Source organism: Patagioenas fasciata, chromosome 1, assembly GCF_037038585.1.
Source record: "Patagioenas fasciata isolate bPatFas1 chromosome 1, bPatFas1.hap1, whole genome shotgun sequence".
In the NCBI taxonomy this organism is placed as follows: Eukaryota; Metazoa; Chordata; class Aves; order Columbiformes; family Columbidae; genus Patagioenas; species Patagioenas fasciata.
In genome coordinates this window covers 172804931-172816335 of record NC_092520.1, presented here as the reverse complement: position 1 = coordinate 172816335, position 11405 = coordinate 172804931, and the positions used below count along the sequence as shown (strand labels likewise).

The following is an 11405-nucleotide window of genomic DNA, read 5'->3' as shown; positions in this document are numbered from 1 at the left end:
CTCGCAGGATTGCTCCTCTAATCGAGCGTGCGCGTGATTTGCACTTTTTGGTATTTATTCCACATACCTGTTGCATATTCATTTGTCTCTACCGCTTACTTAACACATTACACATAAATTATTCACAAACCCCACCCTTTCCCCAAAGATCGCCTTTGGTATTCGAGAGTCTTCATCGGAGGTCTTTAGTGCTCCCCGGTGGTCTTTGCAGCTGGTGCCCTCCGCCCCAGTGTCAGCCTCTTGACCTAATTTCTTCAGCAAGCATATTGTCATTTTGTGCTGCTACTCATTTAGTGGAATATTCTGCTTTCCCGGCTTGCAAGCCTAGGACATCCCACTTTGCCTCGTGTCCAGTCTCTATAGAGCTATTGTTTCTCTATTAGGTTTCTGCTACATTATGCCTAGTCTTGCTACATCAGGCCTAGTCCTGTTACATTATGCCTAGGGGTTTCTAAAAGATTTTTGTTCCTGTTATCAGTATCTTTACCAAATGCATTTCCTTCCTTTCTGTATGTAGCCTTCATAAGCACCTGCAGCAATATGCGGGCTACGAAAGGACAGGAGCATATCCTGTGGGAAGCACACAAGACCCAGCAGTACCTGACAGCTCTTGCTCTGGGACAACCGCTGTCCTTCCCTTGGGCGCCCCTGCACTGACCAGAGCAGGTAGGATCCTTCACCAAATGAGCTCCACCCTTATAGTGGAGCGGGCGGATGCTCCGCTCTGCCCAGTTCTGCCCGGTTCTGCCAGCCTGCTCCCTACAGTGACAGATCCGTGGAGCTCAGCAGGCCTTTGTGCATGGTTGACTTCTCAATTCCGCCATAGGCTTGGCTCTACAATTGGAACTTAATTACTGCTGGACTTCTCACTTATCGTTAGCGGAACATGAACTTTTGCGTAAGCCTCACGGTCAGGTCTTTCGGGCTGTCTAGCAACAGTGGGACAGGGTGAAGCTTTGCTGCGCGCTCAGCGCTTCCTCAGCAGCCCCGTCTGTGGCCACCCCCGCCGTATTCTCCCCCAGAACCGCGCCCGACACGGACGCATCCTTCAACAGTCTGCACACGGCAGCGAATTGGGCTCCTGAACCGCAGCTGTGCAAACGGCACATTCGCAAACGCACTTCCCGGCCGCCCGGCCCCGCGGGAGCCCCAGCCCCAGCGCCGGAGCCGCAGCCCGCTCGCCCCGGGCCGGCGTCACCCCGCCCGCTGTGACGCCCCCAGCCCTCCCTCTGTGACGCCCCGAGCTGCCGCTCTTACGCCGCCCCCTGCAGGCGCCGCCGCTCAGTGCTGTCGCCGCCAAAGCGGGATCGGCAGTGCGTGTGTGGCTCGGAGCGTCGAGAGCTGCGACCCAGCTCGGGACTCGCCTCTTCTCGGCCCTTCTCGCCTTCTCAACGCCCTCTACCCTTGCTCGCCCGGGGCTCGGTTCTGGGCTGCTCTCGCCCTCTCCGTGCCCTCTACCCTTGGTCACCCGGGGCTCGGTTCTGGGCTGCTTTCATCCTCTCCGTAGCCTTGTCCACCAGGGACTTGGTTCTGGACTCTTTTAGACCTCTCCCCACACAGTCCCCTTGCTCTCCGGGGCTCGGCAGAGTCTGCCAGGCGCCTCCTGCAGCTGCTCACCCCGGAGCGGGCTGTGCCCTCGTCGCCGCGAAGCATGCAGAGCTTCATGGCACTGCTCAGGAGGGTGCGGGAGCGGCCGCCGTCCGACAGCGCTTCCGCGCCCAGCACCGCTGGGACCTCGGAGCTCCGGGAGAAGGGCCGGGGCGGGCTGCACAGCGCGGCCGCCCGCGGAGACCTGGCGCGGCTGCAAGGAATCTGGTGGTGGAAGAGATTCCGCATCAACTCGCGGGATGCCAACAAGCAGTAAGAGGCGGGCAGTGCCCAGAGGGAAGATCCGCGTGCTCTGGCTGGAAGAGCCGGCGAAGCCCAGCACCATCGCAAGCACCCTAGGGACAGGCCGGCTCCACAGCGCTGCCCGTACCGGAGGCCCGCCCCAGCTGGGACAGGAGCCAGCGGATGCGCCACTCTGCCCTGCTCTGCCAGCCTGCTCCCTGTAGTGACCCTTCTGTGGAGCTCCGCGGGCCTTCGTGCAAGCAGAGGCGGCTTGCGCCTCCAGAGGCTCCAGGCTGCCAAGACGCCGTACCCTTTGCTGTGCTGGCTGGCCGGGCAGGCCTGGCTGGAGGCAGGGAGCAGTGCCTGGGCACAGGAGTCCGTTTGTGCAGGTTCATTGTCACAGCTGAGGAGATGCCTCCTGGCTCAAACAGATGTGCTGAGGACGCTGCCTAGCCAGCCCCAGGCTTTGGGCGGGCAACTGCTGCCACCGGCTCTGGCACGAGAAAGCTTGCTGTTGGCTGCTTTTTTGGCAGTTGAGCATTGTGCCCCTGAGTGGTAGGCACCACAGCCTGGAACGATGTCTTGTCTGTGTTAACTGCACGTATTTAATTTCTAGGACGCCTCTGCATCTTGCTTGTGCGAACGGCCATGCAGATGTCGTTCGCTTCCTGGCGGGAAAGAAGTGCAAGCTGAACCCGCATGGCATGTATAAGAAAACACCACTGATGCTGGTACGTGGAATATGTTACACTGCTGTACGTGGGGCTTGTCAGTTATGCACTGAGCGATACCTGGCTTGCGTGATTCTTTACGCAGGCCTGCGTAGACACAGGTATGTTGCAGTCAGCGGGGAAGGGGCATATGTTGCCTAATCTTTGAAGACGCTCGTACTTTCCCGTGTTGCAAAGATGCAGGTGTTCTGACAGAGAGAAACGTACACGTTGGAAGTTGCTCCTTCCCTTGTGGCCTTTTCCAGGCAGTACAGCACCAGCACAAGGACTGCGTGACTGCTCTGCTGGAGCACGGTGCCGACGCCGACCACAAAGGTGCCGGTGGCAACACTGCCCTTCACATGGCTGCCCTCATGCCCAGCAAAGCGATGGTGGAGCTCTTGCTCGAGCACAATGCCCAGATTGATGCTCGGAATGACGTAAGCTTGGGCTTTGGGTAAGCTGCTCTTCCCCAAACTCGCCTGACTTTCCTGCGTTCTTCTAAGGGAGACGATTTCTCCTTCCAGTTAGGATACACTCCACTTGCCGTTGCAATCATCGAGCGCCGTGAAGAGATGGTCGAGTTCCTCCTTCAAAACGGAGCCGACGTGAATGCTCGAGATATTCAGCAAAGGTGAAGTTTTGTCAAAAGCGTGCGTGGGACTGCCGAGCGTTGTTCAGATGGGCTGGGTGGGAGCCATAGGAATGAGCTTTGAAAAAGAACCAGGAGCTGCCCAGAAGGAGCTCCTTCTGTGCCGCTTGTGAAAGCAGACCCGCGCTCGCCTGCTGTCTTACCTCAGGGGATGATCTCTGCACCAAGGACTGCAAGAAAGCATTGGCTGTGGTGCCAACACGCGCACACACACACACACACGCATGTGAGCGTGCGCACATGTGCACACAGAAACACAGACACACACAGACCTCCTGAGCCTGCTTTGGGGAGAGAGACTCTTGGCCTGGAGACCTCCTGAGGTCCCACCACCCTCCATTTTCTGACGCGTCCACGTGTTTTGCTGTAATTTCGCTCTGCCAGTAGGAGGGGAAATGAATTGTTTGAGGAGCAAAGAAGGGCTCAAGTAATGGCAAGGCAATGTCTGCAGAAGCTGATGTATTTCCCATCACTTCTTGGACGCTTTAGGACACCTCTTCAGATTGCTGGTTATGCCGGGAATACGAATGTAGTACGGCTTCTGCTTCAGCACGGTGCTGTTCTTTCTCATCGAGACCAGGACGGCTTCACAGATATGGGTTTTCTGGATCACTTTACTTCTGGGTAAGTTTTTTTTACGTCCTTGTTAAGAGCAGCTGCATGGTCAGCTACATGTCCTTAACAGCTAGGCTGAAGGAAATAGCCCTTTCTCCTAGCGATGGTAAACTGTGGAGTAAAAACCCCTTTAGGAACAAAGCATTTTTGGGGATTGCGCTAGCAAAACAAGAGCTTGGTTCCTTCCCTGCAGGCTTCTGGCACAGTATCAGTCTTGTGCTAATGCACCATTGTGCATAGCAGCCTTGGCCTGGAGCACGTTTTTACTATTTTGTACTTTCTTTGGGGGCTTTTTGTTTTGTTTGTACTTGTGCTTATGAAGCAACCCTGAAAGTGGTCTCTCTCCAGAGCCCAAACTGACCCTCTGCACTTCCAGTAGAGAGCGTATGCAAGTGTGGGGGTGCGATCAGCAATTTCATTTCCTTCCTTTTTGTATGCAGTTTTTCTAAGACACTGCAGGAGTACAGCAGAAGTAAAAGGACAGGAGAATGCTCTGCAGGAGGCGCAGGAGTACCTGAGATCTCTTCCTCCGGGACGACTGCTGCCTCTCCCGTGGGAGCAGCTGCGCAGACTGGAGCAGGTAGGATCCCCCACCGTGCAGGAGGTGATGAGGACAAATCGCTGTGGCCTGAAGGAGAATGAGAGCCCTTTGTTAAATGCAGGGCCCAGGGGATGGGAGAGGGCACAGTAAAAGAAGCACTCACAGCTGCATTGTGTCTCTTATTTCCTTTGAAGGTGTCTTGCCAGAAGCTGGAGCAGAGCCAGAGGAAGACTTTGATTCCCTGTCTGATTTTGAGGTACCTTCTCTGAAGGTGGGGTCCGACTGGGCGTGCTTACTTTTTGGCTCTTTTCCTTCTGCTGCTGCTTCTGACTCAGGCTTGGAATCCCAGCATCACTTAGGTCGAAATAGACCCTTAAGATCATGGAGTCCAACTGCACGCCTGGCACTGCCAAGTCCACAATTAAACCACGTCCTTAAGGACCACATGTACACATCCCCTAAATACCACCAGGAACGGTGACACAGCCACATCCCTGGCCAGACTGTTCCAGTGCTTGATAACCGTTTCAGTGACAACATTTTTCTCATATCACATCTGAACCTTTCCTGGAACAACGTAAGGCTCTTTCTTCTTGTACTATTACTGCATATTTGGCAAAAGAGACTGACACAGATGCCTAACACGCTGGCTGTGTTTGACATTTTTGATCTTTCCATCACCTGATACCACATTCCGCATGTTGGCTGAAGTGGGAGCTTTGTGCGTGGAGACGGGTCCAGAAGGAGTCTGTGCCACTTCCGACTCACGTCTTTTCATTTCCACAGACGGATTCCGAAGGTCCAGTGGAACTGCTGGATGCCGTGCTGCTTCCAGCTGCGAAACAACAAGGAGCGTGTGCGCATCCTGTTGCAGAGGAGCGCCACAATGGTAATTTCCTGACGGACTAAATGGTTCCCTTTGTAAGCTTCTCTGGAGTGAAGCGGATGGGGAAAAGCAGAGTGAAATAAGCACTCACAGCAGCGTGGCGCTTCTTACCTCTTTGTAGGTGTGTTGCCAGCAGCAGGAGCAGCACAAGACGACGACGATGAGTCCCCTTTTGAATCTGAGGTACAATCCTAGCATCACTTAGGTCGGAATAGATCCTTAAATCATCGAGTCCAAGCGTATGGTTGAAAGGTGACTCAACCACTTCCCTGGGCAGCCTGCTGCAGTGCTTGATAACTCTTTCAGTGAAGAAATTTTTACTGATATCCCATCTAAACCTTTCCTGGAACAACGTAAGACTCTTTCTTCTTGTCCTATTACTGCATATTTGGCAAAAGATACCGACACCCACCTTGCCACAACCTCCATTCTGGTAGTTGTAGGGAATGGTAAGGCCTCTCGTCGGTCTCCTTATCTTCTGACTAACAGCCCAGTTTCCCTCAGCCGCTCCTCAGAGGACTTCTTCTCTGGACCCTCCACCAGCTTCGCTGCCCTTCTTTGGAAGTGCCGGTTCTAACACGTATCTTTCTATTTCCACAGACGGATTCTGAAGGTCTAACAGAACTGCTGGATGCCGTGCTGCTTCCAGGTGCAAAACAACAAGGAGCGTGTGCGCATCCTGTTGCAGAGGAGCGCCACAATGGTAATTTCCTGACGGACTAAATGGTTCCCTTTGTAAGCTTCTCTGGAGTGAAGCGGATGGGGAAAAGCAGAGTGAAATAAGCACTCACAGCAGCGTGGCGCTTCTTACCTCTTTGTAGGTGTGTTGCCAGCAGCAGGAGCAGCACAAGAAGAAGAAGAAGATTTTGACTTCTCTTCTTTGGATGAGGTACTTTGTCTTCCTGAGCTAGTGGAATTGTTGCGCTTCTTAAGCCCAGCTGCTGCAAGGCAGTGCGATGCTGCAGCGTTGCTGCGGATTCCTCTCCTCACTGTCTGTCGGTCTGTGTTCTTGCTCGCTCAGGATTTTGCACTGGAGAGAGAAGAGCGTCCGCTCAAGAAGGAGGCTTCAACACAAACCGATGGTCAAGGCGACACTCAGGTGACTCTGAGGGCCTGATGCCCATATCTGTAAATCAAGCCCGTCAGTTTAAGGAGACCTGTTTGTGCTACTGAGGTTCCTTTTGGAGTGCTGCTGAGAGGCAGTTTTTGAATCGGGACCTGAAGTCTATTTCAGACCTCATTTTGTTTCCCTTGTGAAGCAGAAGTGCTGCATAAAGAGGGAAAACAGTCGGTTAGAAAAAAGCTAGTGGCACAGACGCTCAGCCTCTGTTCCGAGGAGGAAAATACGGAAGCCCTTTCTGTGTATCAGGGAAGAGAAAGTATCATGCTGAGCCGCCGGTCATTTGGATGTGCTCAGCTGAGAAAGGTGCCAGCAGATGCCTGCTGGTGGTGGCCAAAATCTCTCGTCTTTGAATTCACTGAGTCATAGAAGCACAGAATGGTTTGGGTTGGACAGGTCCTCTAAAGATCATTTAGTCCAACTCCCTGCTGTGGGCAGGGTCATCTTCCACTAGATCAGCCTGCTCAACACGCTGTCCAGCCTGACTTTGAACAATCCCAGGGATGGGGCACCCACAGCTTCTCTGGGCAGCCTGCTCCAGTGTCCCACCACCCTTGTTCCAACCCTCTGATCATTTCTGTGGCCCTCCTCTGGACCCACTCAAACAGGCCCGTGTCTTCCTTCTGCTGGGGACCCAAGAGCTGGAGGCAGTAGTCCAGGTGGGGCTCACAAGAGCAGAGCAGAGCAGAGAAGAAGAGGAGAATCACCTCCCTCCAGCTGCTGGCCATGCTGGAGATCAATCTAATGATGTGATCCCATGTGTCCTGTTGTCATCTTCTTCCTGGCTTCTCCCTGCTCATGGAACACCATTTCTTTAGGAACGGGTCAGGTGGCTGCAGCAGGAGCTTGCCAGCGCTCTCAGAAAGTGCTCCCTGGCAGAAGCTTCGCTTGAAGCTGAGAAGCGCAACAGCAGGGAGCTGCAGGAACAGAAACTGCAGCTGCAGAAGGAACTGGACAGTTCTAAAGCTCAGGTAGGGAGAAAGCCTGTCTCTTGCCTCTTGGCAGGGGCCCAGGCCTTTTCTGTTGCAAACCAGAGTGAGGAACGGAGCCTTAGTTGGGGTCCACTCGTTTTTATCAAACCTAAGCTGACTACTGGGGATTCTTGCTTTGGTCTGACAGCTGCAGGAATTGAAAGAACGGCTTAGCCGGACCCAGCGTTACGCCGAGTCCCTGGAGAGTGCCGTAAAGAATAAGGAGAGGGAGCTAACAGCTTCCAAGAACATGCAGACACCTCTGGTCAAATCTTCTGGAACTGCAGCTGCCCCACAGCTGGAAGAACGCCTGCAGCAGTAAGGAAGTCACGCAGTGGGGCAAGGCTTTGCTTTCTGCGATTGTGGGAAAACAACTGGACTGTTTTCCTGCATCACATGGTTTTCAAAGATGCTTTTGTTTTAGATGAGGTTCTATCAGACTCTTCCTTTGGGATTTGTGCTCTTGTGGACTTCTGTGATAAGACCTGCACTTCTTTTTCAGGCTCCAAGTTGGAATGGCCAGGCTGGCAGCCACAGCCCAGCAACAAGCCAAGACCGTGGAAGCCCTTCAGCAAGACCTGCAAGCTTCTGCCTCAGTAAGCTGATCAGAACCTTCCCTTTTCATGAGCTACCAGAGCCCAGTTCCATCTTCAGGTGGGGAAATTTGAAGGTTTTCCCAGAGAGCCTGGGAGAGACCATTTCCTCTGTTCTACTGACTACTTTGAGGCTGCCCTCAAAGTCCTGCTGCCCCGTTTCCCAGCCTTCTGGCTTTGAGAGTTGTCCCATGAGACTATAGCCAGTCCTACTTCAGTCCCACCTAATGCTGCCTCTGTGAAGGACTTGGCAGTCAGGGACTGGCTTCGGTATTTTCTGCTTTAGAACACTTGTGAGGTTGAGACCTCAGGCAGCACTTCAGACAGTTGTGCCGTAGAGGTATTTGGTACCTTCAGCTGCAGACGTTCCTTGGGCTCTGGTGGTGCCGAGCGCTTCATCCTGAAGGCCTGACTGGCATCGTCAGACTGTGACCAGAGTTCTTCAGTTGCCTCCGCTCTGGTGCCCTTCCATTAGCGCTGTACTTCCAGAATCCAGTTTCCAGTGCCACCTTTGGCCCAGCCTGCTGCATAAACTAACACCCCACGCTAACCCTTCCGCAGTCACTGCTGAGCCTCCAGCGCCATGAGCACTGAGAAGATGCCAGAGCAGAGGAAGTGACAGTAAACAGAGTGGTCACAAGAGAGAGGAATGAAGCCTGCAAACCTTGACATTCCATCTTGTGCAGCCATTGCCCTGCATGTAGTGCCAGTTGTACTGTTGCAGCGTGCTGTTTAATAAACTGTGTTGTCTAGTCCATGTCTTCGTTTTGCTGCCCGATTGGAGTGCTTGGGACCTCGCTGGTTTGGATGAGAACAGTCCTATCATTGGAGGCTCACTCAGGATCTCAACCCACACAGGCACTTAGCACGTCTCTCTCTGCCCTTGCTCTGAAGGAATATCAGTCGTGCAGACGTCTCCAAGAGGGAACACACATCCGTGTCCTTTTCCTCTCGGGAGCCCTGAGCCATGATTGTGCTCTGATTGGGGACTAGCGCTGAGCTACTGCTAATAATCAGTTACCAGACTCTTCCTGCCTTCCTAGAGCAATCCTCCTGGTGTTCTGGGCAGAAGGTGGTGGTTGAGCTTTTGGTAGCCATTGGACCTTTGCAGTTCCCAGAGGGATCTGATGGATGTGTAGGCCGCCGAGGGGAAAGGTGCGAAGAAGTGGACACAAGCTGGGACGGGGGAATGGCACCTCCGCCAAAGGAAAACATTTTTCTCTTGTGAGGATGGTGAGAGAGCAATGTCAGGGAAATGAAATGGATTTAAGTGTCTCAGAAACATAAGCAAAGGAAATGGCCAGACCTGGTTTTGGCTCTTCAGCAAAGGGACGTCTCCAGGGCCTCTGAGATCCTCTGTGGGCTGAGCGTGGTCACGGTCGTGGTCCTGCTGGCAGCTGGGAACACCACGTGCAGCAAAGCGCTCCCCTTCCTGGACTCCACGCTGAAATTTGGTTGGAAGCAAGAACCATCATTGACTCTGGTGTGTGGGCCCTGGTCTGTTTGGGAGTGGAGGATGGCGTTCAAAGCTCAGCAGGACTCTGGGAGGAAGTCCCTGCTGGGCATTTCCCAGCTGACACGCGTCACTCTGACCTCTCCCACTGACGTGGGCCTTCCCTGGCATAACCCAGCATTTACTGTGGGATTTGCATGAGCAACCTGAAGTGCCATTTAAATGCTGCCACTGTCCCCCCACCTTAAAGTACCTGCTTTTGTACATCCTTTGCAAACTTCACCTGAAGGGAGAACCTTTAGACTTGCAGCTGTTTTAACCTCCTAGCAAAGCAAGGATCTGTTCCGTCTCTCCCTCTCAGTTGCCAGAAGAATAATAAGCCACACAGAAATAATAATAGAATAACAAACCCCACAGGTTTCACACTGAATACATCACAGCTGTGGAAAATATATACCTCAGCTTGCTGGGCTGATGACTTCCAACTGTATCCAAAACAATCATCCTTGCAATTCCCAGGCTGCTTCCCAGCACCAGCCTTAGCAGGAAACATCTCAAAATTTGAAGCCTGAACTTGTAAGACCTAGAAATGCGAGGTGGTGGGTACCCAAATGTTCTCTGTGTGCTCCCCGGGGTGGCACAGCGTGCAGGAGTCAGCAGTGCAGCACAGGTTGGGTAGGAAAGGACAAGGCCTCCTCCCTTCTCCTTCCGGCGCGTACGAGAGAACCGTGTGGTCTCGCCCAGTCAAGGTGTGTTTATGAAAGGCAGGTCCTGTTTGATCAATCTGAACTCCTTCTACAACGAGGTGACCCACTTGGTAGATGAAGGAAAGGCTGTGGATGTTGTGTACTTAGACTTCAGTAAGGCCTTTGACACCGTATCCCACAGCAATCTCCTGGAGAAGCTGGCAGCTCACGGCCTGCACGGGTGTACTCCGCAATGGATAAAGAACTGGCTGGAGGGCCGGGCCCAAAGAGTTGTGGTGAACGGAATCAAATCCAGCTGGCAGCTGGTTATGAGCGGTGTTCCCCAGGGCTCAGTATTGGGGCCAGTTCTGTTTAATGTCTTTTATCAATCATCTGGACAAGGGGCTTGAATGTACCCTTAGTAAGTCTGCAGATGACACCAAGTTGGGTGGGAGTGTTGGTTTGCTGAAGGGTAGGAAGGCTCTACAGAGGGATCTGGATCGGCTGGACCGTTGGGCTGAGGCCAACTGCATGAGGATCAACAAGGCCAAGTGCCAGGTCCTGCGCTTGGGTCACAACAACCCCAGGCAGCTCTACAGGCTCAGGGAAGAGTGGCGGTGGAAAATGTCTTGGGGGTGTTGATTGACAGCTGGCTGAACATGAGCCAGCAGTGTGCCCAGGTGGCCAAAAGGTGAATGTTAAGGGATCTCTGGGCTCTAAAAAAAAAAACAGCCTTTAGAAGATACCAAATGTATCTTCAAAATGGAAACAGCACCCACTCTTCACATAACTGGGAATGGGACCTCCACCCAGGAACAGTCCTGTGAACTCCCCATAAAGGCCAAGGACATAAGCAGCAGTAACTTCTGTGGTGATGTGTAGGCAGATGCAATCTGGCTGCTTAGCAGTCCGCTCAACCCCTCTGCAACAGCTGAGCACAGCACTTGCCCTGATGTTGGGGCTGTGCAGGGAGAGAGACAGCTCCAGTGACAGAGAGCACTAGACAGCACCAGAACGGTTCTGGCCCATCTGACCGAATGCAATTCTGTCCATTCCTGCATGTCCTTGCACTGGTTCCCCGCAGTGTGCGAGTGTCGGTGCTGGAAGCACCCACTGAAAGGGTGCACATGGGTCTCTTCTCCCCACAGAAGCCTCTCTGGGCACATCCCTGCCTCAGCCACCCTCCATGTTTCACAGGAACAGGAATCAAGTGTATGGGAGTATTTTCTTTTAGTGAAAATAAAAGAAAGCAAGCACAAGTGTTATACTGAAAAAAATACTCTAGTTTCACAACAGCCTTTCCACTTTGAGCCATCTCGTCACCATGCACTGTGCATGCCTCCTCCAG

The 11405-nt window shown here is 53.3% G+C and overlaps 1 protein-coding gene across 1 annotated transcript; it reads left to right on the top strand.

Moving 5' to 3' along the window:
- Positions 1-1651: 1651 nt before the first annotated feature.
- LOC136100013 (uncharacterized) lies at positions 1652-9672 on the top strand. Its single transcript, XM_071804220.1, has 15 exons — positions 1652-1860; positions 2447-2561; positions 2807-2980; positions 3068-3174; positions 3682-3816; positions 4248-4387; positions 4543-4604; positions 5135-5237; positions 5356-5417; positions 5835-5937; positions 6056-6123; positions 6256-6333; positions 7173-7325; positions 7474-7643; positions 7828-9672. Exons 1-15 carry the CDS (start codon positions 1652-1654, stop codon positions 7928-7930), a joined length of 1782 nt encoding a protein of 593 aa, XP_071660321.1. The 3' UTR covers positions 7931-9672.
- Positions 9673-11405: the final 1733 nt, after the last annotated feature.

Coding starts and splice junctions, on each gene's coding strand:
- LOC136100013 (XM_071804220.1), top strand. CDS start 1,652: ATGCAGAGCTTCATGGCACTGCTCAGGAGGGTGCGGGAGCGGCCGCCG. Junction 5,238..5,355: donor TGCAGAGGAGCGCCACAATG/GTAATTTCCTGA, acceptor ACCTCTTTGTAG/GTGTGTTGCCAGCAGCAGGA. Junction 5,938..6,055: donor TGCAGAGGAGCGCCACAATG/GTAATTTCCTGA, acceptor ACCTCTTTGTAG/GTGTGTTGCCAGCAGCAGGA.